We start from the raw sequence: 23,290 nt of genomic DNA on the forward strand, positions 1-23,290 counted from the left end.
TGCAGTGTAGACCGTGGTCTATACCACACACGGAAATACCGCCCTGGCCTATTTACTAGTGACAGGAAGGTGCCCCCCGCCCCCCGCTCCAGCAATGGGCCGAGTGGCAGGTCCAGGCTGCAGTGTAGGCAACTCCTTGCCTTGGGCCACTTGCCTCAGGAGACCCCAAGGCAATAGAGATATCCATGACAGAGAAGGATGCCATGTGGAGTTCATGGCAAGCCCCGGGAAGGGGATCCCAGCAGAGGCCCCTAAGTCCTGGAGCAGGGCCATGCCTCTGCAGCGGAGAACTCGATGTCATTCCAGAACCAGCTCCTGCCAGGCAGCCGGGCTCCGTGCAGACAGAGCAGCTGCGCCGACCACCCCGTGCCCAGGCAGCGGAGGGGTGACCCGGGCTTCCTCAGACCTGCAACGCGTGGGGAGCCGGGGGCGGGGTGGGGGGCTCCAGAGCAAGCTGTCCTTGAGTGGAGGAGGCACCCTCGGGAGTGAGCACAGAGGGAGCTGCCTCTGAGAGGCCCACCAGGCGGGGACTCACCCACTAGTGTCCATGGTCTGCAGCCGCTGAAACAATGTTTCCGAAAGGCTTGGCCTGCTGACCTCGGGGGCTCTCGGATTCTCGCTCGACAGAGGGACCTCCTTGGCCTCACATGGCCCGGCAGATACAGGGATGTTCCTCGGTGGCAGCTCCGGTGGAGACAGGACACCTTCTACCCAAGAGAAGAGCAGTAATGCCATCCGGTCTACGCGCTAGCTTCTCTCGGAATCACCCAGCTACAGAGGGCTCCCTTGTGGAGTGACCCCTCCCCGGCCCATGAGGTCCATCCAGGCCACAGTGCCCAGTTACAGACCCCATCTGTGCCCGCACTGTCCCTCCTGTCTCCACTCCCTGCCTGGACGGGGAGCCTGCTGATGGCAGGAACCCCGTCTTAGTGGTCTTTAGCCCTGGGGTTTCGTTTGTCCCACGGAGGTGCTCAGCAAACACCTCCCAGCTGGGCTGTTAGCCTTGGACAGGTGGAGCCCGCAGCCCCAGAAGGATGGCCAGCTTTCAGGGCTGAGGCAGGGGCCCTGGATGGGGCAGAGGCCTGGTTCCCAGGACAGGAGGAGCAAGGGTGGGGGGCAGGCAGGCCCCGGCCACACTGCTCCTCTCTCTCCGACCCTGACCCCCCTCTTTCCTCCGCTTTCCCTCCAGCCTCTGCTGATCTTTCTCTCCCCCCCCAGGCCCTAGGAGACAAATACAAGAACGTGAGGGGCCCCCTTCACGAAGAGAACTTGAAATAGAAAACAAACAACTGAATTCAGCCCCGGGAGAAGGGACTCCTGCCCATCTGCCTTCAGGAGAACTTCTGTCCTGCACACACGACAAACGGGGAGGGTGCTGAGCCTCTTGGGTCCACGACCTCCGACCCGAGCCTCTTCCCACACCAAACGGCCACGCCAGGGCCCCCGCCACGGAGCTGCATGGGGATGTTCTCTTTGAGGACAAGCTCTCCACATCCTCCCCTGGACTGAAGTTCTTGAGATGGTATGAGTGTATTCTGAGCCCTGTGGGGACCGGCAGCACCTTGAGAAGACCTGAGCCAAATCAGACCCCCTGGGGGCGGTGGGGGTGAAGGTCACACTGCTCAGGTTCGAGCTGACAACTGTGCCTCCTTTGGGGAAGTGAAGCCAGCAGTCACAAGACTGGGTTTCTCTTCCCGGCTGTTACGGAAGGTGCCCGGGGGCTTTCTCCAGATGGTCATCCAGAAAGGCAGAAGAGCCAGGCCAGCAGGTGTGAGGAAGGAGAGGCCACAGTGTGTGAAGGGCATCTCTGCAGGACGGCTCCTCGGCATCAAGGCCAAAGCTCGGGCACCTGGGGACAGCTGGGGGACACGTGGCCACGGCACAGAGCCGGGGAGTGACCTGGGCTCCCATGGGGACCCGTCAGCTCTGGCTATTTCTGATGAGGGGTGAGAAGGGGCATGGGCTGCCTAGGCCCCTCTCGGCCTCCATGAAGCTGCGGTCCTTTTGAAACACTCCGCCTGGCCCTCACCTCCTCTACAGAGAAGCCTGCTCCTCAGTGTCTCTCCTCTGCCCCGGCAGCCAACGAGCTGTGCAGCCACTCAGTGGGGCCTCCAGGAAGGTGGGCGGAAGGTGGGCCACTGGCCCACAAGCCGGCTCGAGGGGTGCACCTGCCTGGAGCAGCCCGCAGCGAAAGGCAGGTGCCAGCCCAGGGACCTCAGCAAGTCTGGGGGCGACCCCGGCGGGGACCTAATTGTTTCCAGGCCCTGGGATTTAGGAGGAGCTCTGACCAGGGGAGAGGCTCAATTACGTATCTTAGGTCTTCCGTCAGGAAGTGAACTTCTGAGGGGAGAGAAGGGCGCCGTCCAGGAGGGTCCGTGCTACCGTGCCCTCCTCTGTCGGACTCCTGGTGATTGCTCTGTGGCCCCCGCACTGTTCTAAGGGGAGGCTGGACTCTCACATACTTTCTAGGGGCCGTATTTTTTATTTTCCTTTTAAAGATGATATAAAGAAACGTCTCTCTCCCCCTTCCAGTTAGGTACAAGCATTTCCTCCTTCATTCTCTTTACAGCGAAATGCAGCTGATTATCTTGATGAGGACGGTAGCTGCATTTATCGAGTGCTTCTTGTGTGCTAGGCTCTAGGCTCTACAGTCATTGCCTCCTGTGATGACACCCTGAGAGGTAGATATTATTTTTAGTGTCTCTTTAAGAGAAGTCTGTGATTCAGAGAGGTTAAGCAATTTACCCAAGGTCACACAGCTAAGAAGCTGGAGAGCAGGAAGTCCAACCCAGGTCCGTCTGACCCCAGAGGCTGCTTTCCTAACTTGTCCTTGGTCACCATGTCACCGTCTCTCCCTCTGATAATCGGACCCACCTAATCTACAAGCACTTGTGGCAAAAGAAACACCCCAGGACTTCTCCCCCTTAGTGCCCCCCTCCTGCCTTCCCTTCCATCCCTTCCTACCTGTCTCCTCCTCTGGCTCATCACCTGCATCCTCCTCCTCCAGGGGCACAGGATACTGCAGGTGGGTCACCAGACCCATGTTTTCTTTCTTGTAGAACTCGATGAGCTGGTCCAGCTTGGTGAAGAACTTCATGGGGACACCTTCGGATGCCTGAGGACAGAACCCCAAACTGAAGTACATTTCAACTGGCCACGACTTCACCTAACCACAAAGGCCATCTGCAGCGGAGACCAACGAGGCCGAGGGAGTGACCTCGATCCAGAAAAAGCCCTGGGCTCCTACGCAGTGTCTGTCCACCACACCCACACCCTCACATCCTGTAGCCAGCAGCCCTGAGCACCAGTCTGCAAAAGGCACAAATAGGACAGTTTTAAAGGTCTTTTCCTTTTTTTTTTTAACTCTTATTTTTATTTTTTAAAAGATTTTTATTTATTTATTTGAGAGAAAGAGAGTGCATGTGAGCACAAGCAGGGGGAGCAGCAGAGGGAAGGGGAGAAGCAGGCTCCCCGCTGAGCAGGGAGCCTGACTTGGGGCTCGATCCCAGGACCCTGGGATCATGACCTGAACTGAAGGCAGATGCTTAACCGACTGAGCCACCCAGGCACCCCCCCATTTTTAACTTTAATTTTAAAAAGCATTTTATTATACAAGTAATATATTTTACTCATGGCAGAATTAGAAAATACAGAATTTTTTTTGAAAAAAGAAGTCACCTGTAGTCTCAAACCCCAAGAGACCTATTTTAAAAAAATTTTTATTGTTATGTTAATCACCATACATTACATGATTCGTTCTTGATGTAGTGTTCCACGATTCATTGTTTGTGCATAACACCCAGCGCTCCACGCAGAACGTGCCCTCTTTAATACCCATCACCGGGCTAACCCATCCCCCCACCCCCTTCCCCTCTAGAACCCTCAGTTTGTTTTTCAGAGTCCATCATCCCTCATGGTTCGAAGAGACCTATTTTTAATATATGAGAATCAGTTTTTCTGTGTATATGTGTGTGTGTGAGATGGGGTAATTATTTTTATTTCTCCCCACCCCCCAAGATAATTTGTTTTTAAACACAAGGAAATCTATTGTAGCAATTGTTTTGCTTTTATTTTTTTATTTGTTAAAATTCTGTTTTATCAAAACTCAGAAAATGGTGAGGCAGCACAATATTTTTCCCTGATTTGTATCTCTGTTGCTGATGACAGAGGAGCCGGCAGGTCATCGTGCAGTGCTGTTCAAATGCCCTGGGGCCAGGTCTCCTTCAGCTTGTCCATTAGCTACAGCAAGAAATTCAAGGGGGGCGGGCCCTAGCAGCCAGCCTCACCTCACTGAGGCCCCGCCCACCGAGGCCCCGCCCACACCGAGGGGCTATCAAGCAGCAGGGCAGGATGGGAGAACTGCAAGGAGGAGACTCACCTCTTCAATGCTGTACCCTACATCTCCTAACCCAACATGCCCCAAAGTCCTGTCCATCTTCCCTGTCTAGTACCTCGCCTGCTTCTGCCCGTGTTCCCCGTCTCGAGGAATGGTACCATCATTTCCCCACTGGCCTAGGCAGAAACCCTCCCTGTGGCACAGAGGGCAAAGGTGGACAGTGTGAGGCAGGTGTTCTGGATCCAGCTAAGGGGTTGAGTGGGGTGGCAGCCCTGGATGCTGGAGGCAGTCGTAGCTGGGTTCCCAGGAGGAGCAGTGAGCCCGGGGCAGCTAGACAGGAGAAAGGGATCAGGCTGTTGGTGGGTACAGGGATGGAACAAAAGGACCCCACGGACCCCCCCCTTCTGGGTGGGGCTTCCTCGGCCTCAGAGCGCAGCAGTCCTGGTCCTGACACTAAGTGCCTGTGATTCACCAGCATTATCATCACAACCATCTCATCAATGGCAGTCATGTAATTCTATTTTTTCTTTATTTGTTTTTTAAAGTGATCTCTACACCCAACTTGGGGCTCGAACTCACAACCCCAAGATCAAGAGTCACATGCTTCACCGACTAAGCCAGCCAGGCGCCCCGGCAGTCATGTAATTTCAAAATGGGTTGAGAAGGTGCCATCATTGGAGTTGGAAGCCAGGGGTCCAGCCACTCTCCTGGGGGCTGCCAGCTGCCTGCTTGCTAAAGGGGTGGGGACGATCCCATGTGGGAAAGAAGGCCAACAGCCACAACAGGATGGGGGCTGGACAGTCTACCGGGTCGCTGAGCACATCGGGTCCGGGCCTAGTGTGGCTGGACCATCCTGACTTGCCCATCTTCAAGTCAGGCACCTGTTGCTCCAGCATGGTTAGGATTGCCGAGGGAGGCTGGGGTGGAGCCTTGGTCGGCAGGTCTTCAGGGCTCCAGGTAAGTGGGACTGGGACAGCCAAAGAGGCAGGATGACAGACCTGTCTGGGACAGACCCAGACACGTGGGAACAGACCAGGACTCAGACCTGTCCCTGAGCCCCTGTTCCTGGTGGTTGAGCCCAAGTTGTAGTGAGGATGCATTCGCCTTCAACGAGAATCCACCTGAATTTCACCTTGACTCAGGGCTCTGCACTCAGCCCCTCTGTCTCTCCAAAATGTGTTTGGGTATGCATATGCACTGCACACATGTAAATCTCCACATGAGGCTATGTATGTGTGTTTGACTGTGGGGTTTAAGCTATTTAGCAAATGTATAGAGTTTAACAACTTTTTTTTTAAATTCTTTCCAATAAATTCCCTGTTGTCACAAAGCCCCATGTTAAACGATCTCTTTCAAGCATTACGGAACCAGAAATACCTGAGCAGCAGCAGCTAGGCTTTCTCAAAAGTAACCAGAATAGGTTCAAAACTAGAAGCAAGCAGAATAACAAAAATAATTTGACGTGACGCAAGATCGATGAACTCAGTTCCATTAAAGCAGCTGTGATAAGTGTCATCTTGTCAAAGAATTTACAGTTAATGGATGACAAGCCACTAGGCATATGGGGAAAGGATATGAAACTATCAAAGAAAGTCAAAGTGAAACAGCTCATGTGTGAGTCTGGTAGAGGATTCTCAGCCGGGAATGTGTGTTTAAGTGGGCATGTTGGACGTGGGAATTTAAGATGCACCGATGCTAAGATACATGTTAGTTATTACACGTAGCCCTGAAAAGCTAAAGCATAAACTACGATCCACCACTAAGTGTGCACACATTTTATTTCAGAGAGGTTAAGCGTGAAAAAATAAGCATCTTCGAACTGATGAAATCTGCAGTATCTTAAGCATGCAGAGGAACGGGACACTCGAACATGAATCTAATCCCTACAGATCCAGCGAGGCAGGAGGTGGGCGGGGGGGACCTGGGAGCCAGAAGCAGGTGCTGGGTGCTGCTGGCAAGACAAAGCTGCTGGACCCTGCTTGTGCTTGGACTGTTCGCAGAGGCCGGGCAGGCAGGGCCTGGCAAACCAAGGCTGCTGGCTGCCCAGGTGGTCCAGGGTCCCAGGAAGGTAGACAGTGAGGGGTGGAGTCCAAACCTCAAGGACGGTGGAGCAGCCTGCCTTGGGCAGATGGGCCAGCAAGCCAATGAATGGCCAGCTACTGAAAGGCATTGCTTGGGGAGGGACCCCTTTCTGCACCTCCCCCACCGCTCATGAGAGGGATGCACCCAGGAAATGATGGGCGCTCTCCAGAAGGCAGGTCTACGTGTGGCAGATCCCACCTGGAGGGAAGACTCACTGTACACTTGCAGGTCAACAGGGAGCAGCCTGTCTCAAGAGGCAGCACATACAGACGCAGAGGAAATGGGGAAGGCAGGGTGCCAATTAGCCAAGGTTAGGGTCTCTTTGGAGGAGCTCTTCACATCAGTATTTGCTCTTGGTACTAAAATTTGAAGGGGTTCACAGAGATGCCTTTAAGAACTTATGTTCAAAGCACATTCTAGAAGAGAAAAAGGTCAGGGTGCCCAGGATTATATAAGCTCTTGAGCTGGCCCAGGCTTGGGGTGGGGTGAGGGGGTGAGGACAGTTCAGATGGGTGGTGGGAGGTCCCACCTGGACAGCACAGAAAGGAGCAGCCCAGATGTAGTGTCCTCATCCCTAAGCTGGACGGAGAAAGGCTCTCTGTTAAGGCAGGGTGGCCAAGAAGGCAGGGTGGGGCGGCCAGCAAGGGGGAGGGGCTGCTTAAAGAACAGCCATACCTGGGGGAGACCTCACAAACCCGGCCAAGCCAATGCCAGGAGTAGGGAGTCGGGTGTCGGGGCTTCCAGGGGAACGGGGCCTTGACCGTTGGCCAGCAACACCGAAGTCCCTTGGGGGTAGGGGCCTGGTCAAGTCCGTATCCACATTACTATGTACCTGGGGTCAGGGGCCAGCTCTGCTTAGTGCTGTACCCGCAAATGGGGCTGTGGGGCCTGACAATTCGGGGTGCTCAGCAATGAGCAGCTGAATGGCCTCGCTGGGGGGAGTCAGGATGAGAGTCAGGAGAGATGGTCAGAGAGGACCCTATGCAGGTCTGGGACGGGTGATGCAAAGAAACGGTGTGGAGGAGTGCTGGCAGTGGGGGGAACAGCCCTCCACCAGCCTGGATCCCAGCCCTCAAAAGTGGTGCCTTTTCAACAACTTTTAAATGCAAAATGTTGACAAGAAGATTGTGGTATATATCGGTCAGGTCCTGGCAGGAAACAGATGTCACGTTACACCAGGGGATTTGGGGAGCATCTCATGGACGGGGTGTAGGGTACCAGTGAGAGAGGAGCAGCATTCCAGAGCTAGCAACGGGAGAGCAGTTACCAGCCTGGGAGCAGGCACAGGGCGGGAGCAGACACGGGAACCCCAGGAGGGCTGTCTGACAGGGGCCTGGGGCCTTCCGTGGCCGGGGCAGGAGGTCCTGCGCCCTCACGTCCTCCACCCTCTCCTCACTGCCTCCCACCCGCCAAAGCCAGCTGGAATCCAGGGGAGTGAGGGCAGGTGGGCTCTCCTGGAGGACCCTCAGGGCATCGCAGCCACGTGTAGCAGCGTGGCTAGGGAGCTCCGGAAGCTGCGGAAAGGCAGGCCTGGGGACTCTGCCTGCTAAGGCTGCGTTCACACCCGGAGGGAGAACTGGCCACGCTCCCGGGGAAGGGGGGCTGCCCTCCATCCTTAACGGTTGGGGCCTCCAGACTTTGTTCCTCATTCCGCGGCCACTACCTTCCTGAAGAGATTTATCAAGTCATTTTGAAACAGAGAAACCGTGCAGCCCCACGTTGCACTTGCACCGGGAACATGAGCCCCACGCTATTAGAGACCCCCCCCCCACCCGGGGTAGGGCCTGTGGACGGCTGGATTTCTGCTCCGTGCCAACTCTCCTACCATCAGGAACGAGCTCCTTCTCTCTTTAGCGGATACCTAGAGCACGTCATCACAGACAGCTCAATTTTGAAAAAGCAAGGAGCGGCATTTCCTCTGTTAAGTCAGCCTGTCAACTTAGGATGGCTGGGCCCAGAGCGGACGGCCTTTTGGAATTTGTGGGATCGATGTGAATCCCACAAAAAAGTCACACAGAAAAAAAAACATGGGAGGGGTTAGTTCAGATTGTGAAACAGAAGACCTTTCTCTTCTCCTGTCTCCATTAAGATCTCCAGGTGTGTGGGAAGTTCCCGGCGCTTTCCAGCAGTACCATTTCCACAGAGCCCTCCCCACTGCTCCCTGCGGGGTCTGCCTTCCCACAAGGTTCTAAGTCCCAGAAGGAAAGGGACCCTGCTTGGCTCTGCCTCATATGGTCCCTGGAACCCTTTCAAGGGTAGTGAGTGGCCCCACCCCTGTTCTGGGAGACGGGGACAGTGCAACAGGCCTCACATTAGGAAAGTTGAAGGAAGGGCTCCTTCACCCTGTCTTATGGCACGTGAGCTTACCCAGGTACTAGACTCCTGGGGAAAGTCGGAGCCAGGGAAGACGGCCGGCCTGGCCCTAAGCCCCAGGGTTCGGGAAGATACCACCACCACCAGGGTCTTTACAACAAAGGGCAGCTGAGTTTCCGGTCTGTTGGAGGCTTAGGGCCGTGCACTCTGAGAAATGGGGTTATTTCCAGAAATAGCTGTGACTTTCAGACACCCTCCAGAGGAAGGGCGAGCCGGGCAGGGAGGCCCGAGCGCTGGACAGGCTCAACTTTCCCAGGGGGTAACTGTTAACTTCAGCACTGTCTGGGGTCTAAATGGGGAACTGAAAGAGGTCTAGGCACAGTAGGAGGCCAGCACAGGGAGGAGAGGGAGAGCCGAGTGGGGTGGGGGGGGCTGGGGGGTTGTGGAGGGTGGGCAGGAAGCCGCTGCTGCAAGGCACCCCCTCCTCAAGCTTCTGCCAGTCCGTGTTTTAAATGAACAAGTGTATACAATCATTGTGGAAATTTTACGAATGATGAAAAAGTATTAAGGAGTGGAAAAAACAAACCAACCAACCCCAAACCATGCTCATCATTCCACTGCAGCAAAGCATTTCATTTAAGTTCAACGAGAAAATCACCAGAAGGTCTGAAGCAGGGTGACCACGGCATTTGGCTACTGTGAAGAAATGGCCGGGAGGGCCTCGGGGTGGCTGGTGTCACTGTTCCCATTTTCCCGTGGAGGGTGGAGAGGCCTCAGGGGTGGTGGTGGGGCAGAGCTGGATTCAGCCCAGGCCTTGGAGCCCCCCAGACCTGGGGCTCCCATGTATCTGCTGAGGCACCGCGCTGATGGAGCAGAGTCAGAGGTAACGTCCAGGCCCAGGCTCTGTGTTCTGGAACCTCACCTCCCACCCCCAGAGGCTCTGAAGCTCCTGAGGTCCAGCACTGTTCCCTCCACTTAGACATCAGCTCCGCAGGGGCTTCATGCCCAGGTCCTGTCCTCTGCACGCTGCCGAGGGGACCCACCTCCTTCCGGCCCTGCCTCAGCCCTCCCCTCTCCCTGCCAGCCCCTGAAATTCTTTGCTTGGCTCCCCTTTTGCCCTTGGGGTCATTCTCAATCCTTTCCACCTTCTCCCTCCAAAATCCATTCCTAAGAATTGCAGACCCCGACTTGGGTGAAGAAGGGAGAAGGGAAGAGACCAGATCATGGGCCTCTTGGGCCTTCGGGGCCTTGCAGAGTTTAGATTTTGTTCTAAGAGTGACTTGGAGCCACTAAAGACATTTCAAAGTGTGCGTGCGTGTGGGTGTGACTCGATCAGATGCATTTTTGGAATTATCACTTGGGCTATTGTGTAGGGCAGGACAGAAGTGGGGGGGTGCTGGCAACCCCACTCTGGTGCTTGCACTGGGGAGGTACAGTGCAGGAAGGGGGGCCAGGATGGAGCCAGAGCGGGACTGAACAGCTAGGGAGGGGCCAGGGGCCAGGAAGAACACTCCAGATCTCTGGTTTTAGTAACTTGGTTAAGGAGAGAAACAGCAGGGGACAGGCAGGCTTGGGGAGAGCTCTGGAGGCCAAGTTGAGAACCAGAAATCCCTCTTCAGCTATAAGGCCTAGGAGGGATCCCAGGGTGTGTCTCCTTAAAAGCCGATCAGCCCATCCCTGTCCTTCCCTTTGCCCCTCTTCTCTTCAAAACCTATTTATTGGTTTGCTTCCTTTCCCTGCTCTTCCTTTGAAGGCAATGGGGCTTTGGGGGCTGGGGCCAAGGAGGTGATCAGCAGGCAGAAGATTCAGGCGGCACCTTAGAAGGAGGCCTGACCCAGGTGCCCAGGGGCAGCAGAGCGGGAGACTGGCTACATCCGGGGAAACGGGCAAATGCTGAGAAATAAGGAGCAATGGGAGCCAGGCTTCACACCGTGAAATCAGTCAGGCAAGAACGACTGTCTGTAGTGTTGTGTTGGACGGGGACGTATCAGGGGGCACTCCAGGTGCATTCACCTGTATCCAGGTAAATACTGATGCACGTGTGAGTGCACGTGGGTCCCCACGTGTGTCCCCACACACTTGCGTCCTAGCTCGGCTGACACAGCGTGCGAACAACAGATGCCCCCATGAGTACACTCAGAGCTCAGGCCTTGGTTGCTAAATACCACTCAGCACTTAAAAGACCCAGGCTCCTGGGCGAGGAGGCTGATTCTGGGGCCGGGCAGGAAAGGTACCCGGTAGGCCTAGAACACCTGTTGGCCCGGGAAGTAAGGAAATGCTCAGAAAATGATGACGTTTATGAGAGCACCATTTGAGCATCCAGATGAATAATAACAATAATTATAATTCACGGAATAAACGAGCAACTGATGAGTCCATTCCGATGTAAACAAATGCAAGTAAGAGAACGCTCTTCCTCACAGGAGAATGCCAATTAATAACCGTCGAAGGAAAGATGGACGTTGTCGCTGGCCGCCAACCGTCACAGCGACAAGGGATTCAGGCAAGCGTGGACAGACGCTAAAGACGCGGACACCAGCCGGGGGTGGTGGAGGAGGAGCGGGCTGTCTACGCCTCTCAAAATGTCCCCCCACAAAACAGTCATTTTATAGGGAAAGATAGGGACTTTACAACTTCAGATTAACTTACGTTCGTCTGCACGGCAGCTACACGTAAACACTTTTTTGAGCTATACCCAGCAATTAAAAAGTTTTAACAATGAGCTTATGCAACCTAGCCTGTGCAATTAACACGCACACGTACACACAAGCATGTACACACAGAGGAGAGGGGCTTCCAAGGCATCTTGTCTGAGAGTGCCAGATTTTTTTAAAAAGTTGTATAAAAACGTTCCTGGTCTCTGTGCTTCTGTCAGTTGCTGTACTAAAGGCTGCATCTTGGAAGCATCTTTGATGCTCAGATAACTGCAATGATACTAACGTACCAAGAATAGAGAGACAACCGCAGAGGGTCATGCGGCCCAAGTGGATGGAGGAGGCAGGGGCAGGGACCCTGGTGACCTCAGGGTGCCCAATGGGCAGCACGAAGCTTCTCCAAGGGTCTCCCCTGCCACAGCCCCTCAGGAGCGGGAGCTGACGGAGAAAGGGACAGCGCTGAGTGCTGGCCGAGGCACATTGAGGGGTCGTCTGGGATGTCGCAGAACTCTTTGTGGGACCTTTTGGAGGGGCCCCTTTCTGGCAGTCAGGCAGCAGGAAGCTGGACCGCCCTGTCTCGGAAACAGCCTGGTGTTGTGGGTTCAAGGGACTTGGAGGGCCGTGAGCTGTGCGTGGCACCGGGAGGGTGGGGAACGTGGGCTCTCCAGGTCCCAGGCAGCGGGTCTGCTCCACCTTTCCCTGTTTTGTAACAGTGAACAGTCCGTGTGTCGGCCCCTGGGGAGACAGGGTCAAGGTGGCGAGAACACAGCTCCCCGCGGCGTGTCCTGTGCCGGGGGCAGGCAAGGGGTCCCTCTGAGGAGGGCTCTCCTGGAACCTCTCTGGCTCTTCTTAGGTGATGACCCCACTCCCCCCCAGATGGAAGGAACTGAGCCGGGCCAGGGGTGCTGGGTCTGCTGTCCGATGTGTAGTGGATCTGATATCACAGGTGGTGTTACCGCTCTATTTTACAGCTGAGAAAACGGGAGTCTCGGGTGCTCCGCGACGCTGTCAGAAGAGCAGCACCCAAGGGCAGGCTTCAAGATGAGCGAGAGGATGGGAGGTGGTGGGTGGGGACCCACGGACTTTCTAGCTAGACAGGAGGGAGGATACCAGACGCAGGGAGCCGCCAACTCGGGGTGGAACCAGGTGGTTAGAGATTCTCCGGCAGACTTCAGCCTCCAGCGGCTCAGTGGGTGGGTTGGGTGGTGTGAAACCCGGCACGCGGGAGAAGCTCGAATCCCGGGTGGCAGCAGGCCTGCCCTCCGAGCTGCGGTGGGTGGGGATGGGGGTGGGGAGGCTGGCATTTGTTATCTGTGGGTACGGTCCTGTCTCCACGGGCCTGCCCCCTGGCAGGGTCCCCCAGATCACATGTTTGAGGGTGTGGAAAGCGTGCCAACACGAGGCTGGTTCAGAGTCTCACATGTGCAGAAGGCAATGATGTGGCAGCTATGCAAGGAGGCATGAAGCTCAACGGAAGCAAAGTGGCGATTGCCAAGCCTGCCCCAGCCTCACCCACCAGCTGTAGCCAGCAGGATGTCAGTGCTCCCAGCTCATACCATGCTCATGCCATGCTCATCCCCAGCTCCCCAGCAAGCACCAGGCTGCCCACTGGGTCAGGTGGGCCTGGACGCGTTGCGGGGGCGGTACTCTGCCCTACCCCCAGCCAGGAGGCTGGGATCTCCCATCTCCCTTGTTCTAACCAGTCCCCACTTCCTGAAGCTGGGTTCTTTGGCTTTTCTCTTGCCTTGCTTTGGGCAGACTTCCCAGAATGACTTGGCATGGGTTCTGCTCACTGCCAGTCTGCACTGACTCCGAAATCCACACCCCTCCCCGCTGCTCAGAGCCAACGTCTCCATTTCTCAACCCCTGCCCCTTCCCTGGGCTTGTAGCCCTCCACCGGTCCAGTGCCCTGATGGCGCTCCTGTGGCTCCTCCCAGACTGCCCCGCACCCCCACCCACGGAACCAGCGGTCCTGCGTCCTGCGCTCTCCCGCCAGGGAAAACTCAGATGCCAGGTCTGAGTTTCCGCAGCTTGCTCGGCTTCATCACGTGTGAGCTGGGATCCCCACTGGGATTTGAGATCGTGAGGTCGCAAATCTCTGCCTTTCGCTCTCTGCTATCCGTGCAGGGGGAGTACGCGCGGAGCTCTCCTCACAGACTTGAGCGGCTCAGAGAGTGCTTTGAACCTCTCACATCAAAGGAGCTGCAGGCTGGAGGGCAGAGCAACTGACACCTCAGGCTGGTACTGAAATGACAGCTCTAGATGCATCGTCTGAGGGCTCTGTTGGTGCCCCGGCAGCGGGAACCAGGGCCCAGGCAGTGACAGCGCTCGATCTGCCAGCATGCGGTCTGCGTGTTCAGATGGTGGCATCCCCGTCTGGGGACCGCAAGCCCACAGTGAAGGTCCCGGGCCAGGATGGGTCCTTTGTCAATGGTCACAGCTGACAGCTAGAAACTAGGCATCACACCCAGCAGCCTAGGGAGGTTGTCAGGTACTATGGGAAAGGTTTCCTGCTTTCTCCAAGAGCTCACACAAACAGAAGCCCAGACTTCAGACTCAGGGGAGGGGAGCAGCCCTCATCAAGGTGCCTCACATCTTGCACTAGCGTGTGAAGAATTTACTTCTTTGCCCACTGATGTTGGGTTTGGCCACACGCCTTGCCTCAGCCAACGCAGCGTGGGCAAAAGTGCCAGTTCTAAGCTCAGGGCTTAATGGACAATGTGGGGTTCTGCTCGCCCCTCCTGGACCCCTGCAATTTGCCGTGAGAAGAGATGCCCCAGGGAGCCTCTGGCCCTTCAACGTGGGCCAAGAACAGAGGCGTGAAGGTCAGACCCAGACCTGACCAGAACTGTGGAGTCCAGCCCCGCGTAGCTGAGTCCAGGAGAACCCAGACTAGATCAGCCAACTAGCCGACCTGCAGGCCCAGGACAGGAGAAGCAATGTTTGTTGTTGTGAACCACTGAGATGTTTGAGCTTGTCACACAGCAAACACTGACAGATTAACAAGTTTGAAGGGAAGAACGAACCTTTCCTGAGAGCCTTTCTCTTAACTGAAACTTCATGACAGAATTATCTCCACTTACCCATGAGGAAGTTGATAAAACACACCTTGTTTTGTCACCAGCATCTGCCACAAGGGACAAATCCTCCAGCTGATGCCATCACTCCCACTGTGTCTGCTCTCCTGCTTCCAAGCCTGTCCTCTGTGTAGGCCTTCAGGCCCCTCTGGGCCCCACCATCTTTCCAACAAGCCCGCGCCCCTCCGTGGTCACCAGAGTGCCTATCTCCATGGGACCACTCCCACCCCCAGCCTGCACGTCCGCAGGCCCTGCCCGTGGAAGCCCCTGTCCAGGCTCAGTTCCCCAACCACCTTCTGCATCTGATCAGGGCTGGAGTCAGCCAGGGCCAGGAGGCCACCGAGCCAGCAGGCAGCCCACACAGTTACTGACCTCTTACCAGGTGCCCCCACCCAGGGCTTGGCCACAGTCTAGTGAAGAAGTGAGATGGAGTACAATAAACAATTCAGCTGATAATTCCACGGTGCAGAGGCAGTAAGGAGAAGACGTGCCCTGGGTCTTACAAAGAGACTTTGGCCGGTCAGGAATTATTTGTCAGAGCAGCAATACCTCACCTGAGGTACAAAGGACAGGTAGCAGCGGATCAGGCAAAGAAAGGGAAACATCATGGAAGGCAGAGGGAGAGGCTTACACAAGGAATTGGTGTCCCTATAAATTACGGTTTCGAATCACAGCTAGGTCCTTGCATGGAGCGCTGCTGGTGTCCTGCCCGCTTCTCCTAGGGTCCCTTCTACACTCTATGCTCCCAGCCCCTCTCTTCGGGGCACTCTGTGCTTTGCTGCTGAAGGCTTGACCCTGCAACCTCACATGATCCTCCTTGGGTCCTGGAGCCACCTCACTCCTACAGAGATTCAGGAGCGACTGGGGAGCTCTACGTTCCCTGGGCCCACCAAAGGGGCCAATGTGTGCCTGGAGTATATATGCAAAAGCCCAACTCTGCCTCCATGCAGGACAAACCCTGAGGCCTAACTCACACTCCAGAGCTCCTTGTAGGATCAGGGCTGGGTCTGAGACTTCACCTGCACTGCACCTTTGCTTGGCTTCACCCTTCTCTGGCCTGCATCTCCCAGCCCCGTATAGGCTTCTCCCGGGAGCTCTGCTTGAGTGAATTGAGTACTCAAGCTCATGGTCAGCTTCTGGAAGATCTTGACCTGTGATGCTCAACTCCCCCAAACCGGTCCTTGTTCTTCTTGAGCCTTCCCTCACAGCTGATCCAAGAATTCTCCCTCAAGCCCTCTACCCAAGCCCCCTAACAGCAAAGAATCTGGACCCCCACCCCCTCACTTTATGAAGGAACTGATCAGACTCGAAGCCCTTAACTTCCTCTTATCCACACAAACATGGCCACCCACGAGGTCCACCACCATCCCTCTCTGCTTCCTCCCTCCTCACCTCCCTCGGGCTCAGCACACTCTCGGTGCATATTCTGCCTCACCTTCTGCATAGACTAGTCCAAAACCCATTCAGGCAGCTGGGCCTCTGGTTCTGTGAGTCCCTGAGCCAGCTAGACTAAATTCCTTATTGAGACAGCATACTCAGAAACTCAGCATTTAGGTGACAAAATGCATCACGTATTTACCTGTGTGCTGAGAATGAAGGCAGGAAGGACGAATGTGTTTCGAGCACCAAGACAACTTCCCTTGGGTTTCTGTTGGTCTTCCCATTTTACAGAGGAAGAAACTGAGACTTAAAAGGGCCAAATGCCTTGCCCTGTAAGTGGCAGCACAGGACCTGAACCGGGCCTCGGGTCCCTTACTCTAGGTTCTGGGCTCTTAGACTCTGAAAGGGGGCTGTCCTCCAATTTTTCTGCCTGTGTGTTCTGGAACCTTTGGTAGGAGGCAAGTCTGTTTTGAACTCCATCCAAAGGAACTTACTTACTAATGGATATTATATATCTATAAGCCCTCTCTCCCTCCACTCTCCTTCAACGTCTGTGTTATATAAAGAATCAAGTAGACCACGCAGACTTCTGGAGAACCATCAGACACAATTTAGGCCAAGTATAGTGTGTAGTCTATGACCCAGCATTTTCACCCCTGCGTATATGCCCTAAGGCTCACACCGGGCCACCTATTTGGATGGCCATCACAGTTTTGTGGTGGCAGAGGTCTGGGTGCCCATCACTGGGAGAGTGGACGGGCAAAGTGCATCGAGGTATACACAGGGTGTCACGCAGCAGCCAAAAGCAAAGACTTGGTGTTTAAGACCCAACGTGGAAGGATCTTCACAAGATCCTTTGGTGAAGAAAGTAGAAAATAGATAGAGAGCGGTGATATCATGTCAGCGAATTAAAATTGCACATGAACAACAATGGACCTTTTGTAAGAACACATTCAAATAAAAAGACACCCAGTCAAGTGGTTGCCCTACTGAAGGAAGGGTATGCAAGTGCATAAAGAACCAAAGCAGTGGGTAAGGCATTACTGTATAGTGAGAGTGCACTGTGGTTTTCATCATGTAGCCTGAGAGCAAGAGATGGGTTCTTTGCCGTGTTGCGGCCTTTCTGATTTGACCTGAATTAATTACCCAAATCTCCTATGTCTCAGTTTTTCTCTTGGTCAAGTGGAGAGGAAGAAGTGGCCAGGGGAATTAACTGTTAGTTAGAAAGCAATGTGGCCTGTACGTAAAAAGCACAAAGTCTGGAGCCTGATGTGCGTGAAGCAGGCAGGGTGGGAGACGCTAGGGAGCGGTGGGGACTGTGGCACATTGGAAAAATGTCCCTTTGAAGGGATCAGCTTCACTTATATCCAATTATATCCCCATCGGGTAACACAGGCCCAAGGTTGCCAGAACTTCAGAATATTCAAGGGAAGGTAAAAACCCAGACTCTTGGATGAAATCAGAAGCAAGACACCAGCAAGTGCCATTGCCGCCGATGGGCATCACTGTGGGTCCCTGCCAGCAGAAGACACCCCCAAACGACTCCCCTCCCCCGCAATCAGTCCTCTTGAAAAGAAGAGAGGCGTCTATCATTATTTGCAGACAAGATGGTGTACTTCAATCGTGTGGCCAAAGAATACACTAAAGAAACAATGAAAACTCACGAGATAATTCAGAAATATAGGTGAGAGCAGCCCGCAAACACCACAACTTCCCGAGACATCAACAAAGCCCAATCAGAAAATGTCCTGGAAAAGAGATTCTGTCTGCCAAGGTAACTAAACTCCATCACATGTAAGAATGTAAGATATAAGAACTATATTGAGAAAATATAAAAGACAGCATAAAACAGACATAAAAGGAGATCTGAGAGATGCCTGGCTGGCTCAGTCGGTTAAGCGTCTGTCTTCGGCTCAGGTCATGATCTCAGGGTCCTGGGATCGAGTTCCCCATCGGGCTCCTTGTTCAGCCTTGCCTGCTGCTCCCCTGCTTGTGCGCTCTCTCTCTCTCTCTCTCTAACAAATAGATAACATCTTTATATATATATATATATATAGGAAATCTGAGCAAACAAAAGGGATGCTATGTCAGGCTAGTGTAAGGATGTAACTTCTTTTCTAATGAATCTATACGTTCAGGTATAGAACGTATAGATAAAGGTAATTACATACAAACTCCAACGGATTTTTTAAAAGAACTTTGCAAGCTGATTACAAAATTCACCTGGAAAAGAAAATGCATGAAAACCCCAAGGAATGAAGAGAACAGCGATCAACAGGAACTTAGTCCACCGGATGGGAACACACACAACAAAGCCACATAGTCAGGATGTAATGGAATCAGGGCAACAATAAATTCATCAGTCCGTGCATCAGAAGGAAGAGCCCAAAAGCAGATTAGCACCAGGTGAGAATTTAGTGTGTGATAAGGTGGCCGTTGTGAAGGATGTTTCAACATACGGTGTGGCTTTCCATTTGGAGGATGGGCTTATAGTCCCTATTTTATATCAAATGTAAACATAAAGAGATAAAAGCTTATCATGAAAGTGTTAGCAAAAAAATAACACTTTCCCTGGATAAATAATATTGAGATGAATAATTCACAAAACCCAGAATCCATAAATGAAAACATCTGACTACATAAACACTGTTTAAATTCCACATGACAAACAAACCAGAAACAAAGTTTTTAACACATGACAGGTTGGGAGGAAATATTTACATCATAACTAACTAACCTCCCAAAAATTAACACGCAAAACATATAAAGAGCTTTTTTTAAAACCAGAAAGATTTTTTAAAAGGGAAAAAACTGACAAAGACTATAAACAGGCAATTCATAGGAAAAGAAACACAAAAGGCCGGTGAACATAGGAAAAAATGTTTTATCATGAAGGAAATGTAAAATAAAATATTGAGATTGCATGTTTCACCCACTGCTTGGTGAAAATTATAGACCCTGACGATGTCTAGTATTGAGAGGATGTGTGGACATGGTTGGTGGGCCCCCAAGTGACATCGGGTGGGAGGGCCAGTTGGAAAGGGTTTTTGGCAGGATGAAAAGGCCATATGTAGGATAAGAACATGCATTCCTTCACCCTACTAATACCATCTTGAAGAGAACTTGCAGCACGTGTGACAGAGGCCCGCATGAGCCTGCTGACTGCAGTGTTGGTTTTTTGTGCTAATAACAACAAGGACGCGGTCTAAATGATGATCCGTGGGAAGATGAACTGTATGGTAACAGTGGCTGAGAGGCACAGAGGTATGTGAACTGACTTGGATAAATCTCAAAGACAAACTGCTAAGAGAAGAAAGCAAATTGTGGAACAATATGGACAGCATAATCCCGTTTGTTTTTCACAAAATCCCTACATATCCGTACAAGCTCCCATCTCTGTGTAAATGCGCACCCAAATGGCAAGTGCCACACGCTTGGCAGTGGTTACCCCCACCGAGGAGAGAGGGGTGTGGGGATGCCGAGGGCAGACTTTTGCTTTCTACTCTCTGTGCTTTTTGTTGGAATGAATGCTTGAAGGGGCATGTTCACATTTCACTTGGGTTCAAAAGAAAGCAAGCCGGGGCGCCTGGGGTGGCTCAGTCGGTTAAGCGTCTGCCAGCAGCTCAGGTCATGATCCTGGGGTCCTGCTCAGCGGGGAGCCTGCTTCTCCCTTTCCTCCCTGCTCACGCTCTCTGTCTCTCTGTCTTTCCTTCTCAAATAAATAAAAAAAATCTTGAAAAGAAAAAGAGAAAGCGAGAAAAGAAAAAGACAGGAAAACAAGAAAGAAAGGGAAGGGGGAGAGAACAAGAGCAACTCTCTACATGGGTCTTGACACCCAGGGAAAGGGGCATAAGGAATCAAAGGTAATTAAAAAAAAAATAAAAACAAAACACAACTAACTTCAAAATTATTACTATATGTGTCTGGGGTTTTATGTTGGGATGACCACGATGTGTGGGAACTACACAGAGGTGGTGGTCACGCAACACTGTGAACCTACGAGATGTCACAGAGTTGTTCATTTGAAAACGGTTCATTTTGTGTTATACACAACCCTCCATGGCTCCCTACTGCCCGCAGAACAGTCTCTGAACTCCCCAGCCTAGGGTCCAGCTCTTCCTCAATCAGGCCTCAGGCTTCCTTTCCCCAGTCTCTGCGGGGACTCCTGTGTGGGACCCGAAGCTACAGCGTTTCTGAGCCCCAGGTTTTCTGAGACGATCCCATTTCCTGTAGCAATAATTCTAAAATAAAGAAGTGAAATATTTAAAAGGAAAATAATTATTACCAAAGTGACACCTCAGCCATGGTTAAAACAATTAGAAATGGTCAGACCACCTGCAACCCAAGTACTTGTCCACATTGTGGCCAGTGGCTGCCTCCTTCCCCACCCAGCGCTAGAGAATCTCCTGGGCTCTACCAGCGAGAGAACCAGGGCACCATCTATTTCCAGACCCCAGAGAGCAGCACAAGGCAAATGGGTGGAGGCAGAAGAGGGGCACTCGGGAGGCACCGGTGAGAACATTCTTTGGCCAAAGGGGGTGCGGTCTGAAGCCTCCTCAGGACCGGCAGCAGGAGGGCACTCTGGATGGCAGGAGGACTCCAAGCAATGATGCTATTATTAATATTATTACTCCTCTCTGTTCCCAGGCAACATTTCCAATAAACTTTGCTTTTTACACGAAAAAAACTGAGATATAACTGACATACAACATTATATTAGCTTCCAGTGTACAACAAAATGATTCGATATAAGGCACATAGACACTGCAAAATGATCACCGGGACCCGTCTAGTTAACATGTATCACCACGCAGTTACAAAGTATTTTTTCTTGTAGTCAAGCTTTTTGCTATCTACCTAGTTTTTTTTAGCAATTTTCAAATATACAATACCCTATCATTAACTACAGCTACCGTGTTGTACATTACATCCCCAGGACTTACTGACTTTATAAGTGGAAGTTTGTACCTTTTGACCGCTTTCACTTTTAAAGGGAACCACAGCATGCTGAAAATCGTGCACAGTTTGCTCTAGCTGACCAGGCACGATGCTACCCGTTGCGAAATTTCTGCAAATCTCTCCCCCAGATATCAGAGTCGACATTTAAAGAATGCCATAATGAGCATTCCAAGTACTTCCCATAAGGTCTTTTAAGACTATTTTTGAGATGGCAAATATGTTACGGGTTCTAAAGTTGAATTTTAATAAAACCTATTTACATGGACAGTTTCCCCAGAAGCAAGGCAGGTCCCGGTGGCCGGGGACTTTATCTCTGCTGAGTATTTTCAGTTTGAACTTCCTCACCCTCACTTACCAGTTTGCTAAGAGAAAAAGCAGAGATGACAAATGCCGACCTGCAAGAATCCCTCTTAAGGTGAAAAAAGAAAAGTCAGCCAAATGAGTGAGGGAGGGAGTGGGCCCAGCCGGGCTGCGATGTAAGCTTCGGGGACTCACGCTCGCTGCGCTCAGAGGGAGAGGTTACGTATTTTCCCATCTCTCTCAGGCCACGTGATTTATCTTTCTGCTCCTTCCTGGGTAACCATTTGCACCATGGGGTCGAAATGTGTTCACACCTTCCAGCAGGAATACATCCTTTAGGTGGGAAGCGTGGGGTGGGGCTGAGGGGTGCAGAGGGCTGGAGTGGGGGGTGGGGGCCCCGGGGGGGTGTGAGACAGGCACGGGCTCTGTGTCCTGGCTCTGTCCGGCTCAAGATGGAAGGGAAGGGAGATGGGCGGCAGGGGGGTGTTGTCAGGAGCCTCTAAGTCCTCCTCCACCTCCCGTATTCAACATTTGCCTCCAGAATCGTCATTTCCCTCTGCTGCACGCAAAGAAGGAAGCCCATCTTCTCCTCTATGTCCGTTTCCCCTTTTCTCTCGCCCCAAGCAAAGGTTCTGTATTTAACAAAGCTGCACGCTTCGAACTCCTCCCTGTCAAGAATGCAACCATGTGTCTTTTGGTGCTGTTTGGATATAGATGGTGTCTCTAATTGTGCAAGCTTATCCACACAAAAACCTGTACCCATCGTTATCTTTCAAAACCCTTCATGGTTCCCCTAGTCCCTAGATCAGGGGCATTCTCTATCTCCCCATTGCTGGGAGCCTGGGAGGGATATTTTTATCCTTAATTACATATCCCTGAGATGCTCTTCTTTCTAGCTTGCTTCATTTCTCTCTCTGAAACTCTCGAGGTACTTGGTGGGAGACAGAAATGACAGCCTGCAGACAAGCCTGTGTCCCCAGCCTGGAGAGGAGCTGCCTCGGGAAGATGCAGCCTGGGGCAGCTCCCTGATTAACTCTGCTGCTCGCCCCCAAGCTCCCCTGCTGCCTTCCCTTCGTCCGAGACCCAGACCGGGTTCCTGCTGCTCTTGCTGCAGATTCCAAACAGCTGCTCGGAGCACGCCCTTCTCCTAAACCTCGTTCAATGTCATTGTCATGGAAGGAACTGTAAAATTTTAGAGCGCAGAGGCCTTTGGAGGTCTCTACTCGACTCCCCTCCTTGTAGACGTAAAGAAATGGAGGCCTTTCCTCCCTCACTCATATTACAAATTTACCTCTTCATTCAACCGTTTAGCAAACGAGAAGCTCCCATGTGCCACGTGCTCTTCTAAGAGCGGCAGACACGGCCAGTGTGCAAGAAAGACAAAGTCTTAGCACCCCTGGGTTTCACATCCTCATAGTGGAGACAGATGACAAATGAGTGAGTCAATAAATAACGGAGAGTCACTGTGGTGGGCAGAACCCCCTCGAAGATGTCCATGTCCTGGTCTCTGAAACCCAGAGATATGTTTTGTTGCACAGCACGGAGGGGTGGGGATCAAGACGCAGAAGGAATTAAGATCACTAAGGTACTGACCTTGAGATAGGGAGAGCGTTCTGAATTATTCAGGTGGGGCCCAATCAAATCCCGAGGGTCCTCAGAAGGGAAAGAGGAGTCAGAACCAGAGCTGTGGCAAGGGGAGAAAGCCCCTCCCCCCCCCTTTTGCTGGCTCTGAAGGTGGAAAAATGGGCTATGAGCCAAGAAACATGGGGGACCCCTAGAAACATGGGGGACCCCTAGAAGCTGGAAAAGGCAAGAAGACAGATTTATCCCCTGGTTTCCAGAAAGGACCACAGTCCTGCCAACACCTTGATGTTAGCCCAGTGAAATCCATTTCAGACTACCAACCCCCAAAAGTGCAAGATAACACATTTGTGGGGTTTTTTTTAAGATTTTATTTTTAACCAATCGCTACCCCCAACATGGGACTCAGACTTACAAGCCTGAGATCAAGAGTCACACGCTCTACCAACTGAGCCGGCCAGGCGCCCCACATCTGTGTTGTTTCTAAATCACTACATTTGCAGTAATTCATCACAGCAGCAAAAGAAGACTAATATGGTTGCTGACAGTGGTAAGACTATGAAGAAAAATAAAGCAGGGTCATAGCAGAATGACTGTCAGGGCAGGGC

At 52.6% G+C, this 23,290-nt stretch overlaps 1 protein-coding gene across 2 annotated transcripts in view; it reads right to left on the reverse strand.

The window, feature by feature from the left end:
- INPP5D (inositol polyphosphate-5-phosphatase D) overlaps positions 1-23,290 on the reverse strand; it is a 111,083-nt gene that overhangs the window by 62,945 nt on the left and 24,848 nt on the right. Inside the window, exons 3-4 of one of the 2 annotated variants that reach the window (XM_025889347.2) lie at positions 2,965-3,115; positions 536-704 (exon numbers count right to left, since the gene is read on the reverse strand). In XM_025889347.2, coding sequence (XP_025745132.1) covers positions 536-704; positions 2,965-3,115 — 320 coding nt within the window. Of the gene's footprint in view, positions 1-535; positions 708-2,964; positions 3,116-23,290 lie in introns of both variants that reach the window. The other variant, XM_025889355.2, reaches the window with a different exon arrangement.

The sequence above is a fragment of the Callorhinus ursinus genome, unplaced genomic scaffold (genome assembly GCF_003265705.2).
Source record: "Callorhinus ursinus isolate GAN/ISIS: 27379988/994484 unplaced genomic scaffold, GSC_fseal_2.0 scaffold2, whole genome shotgun sequence".
NCBI classification, from domain to species: Eukaryota; Metazoa; Chordata; class Mammalia; order Carnivora; family Otariidae; genus Callorhinus; species Callorhinus ursinus.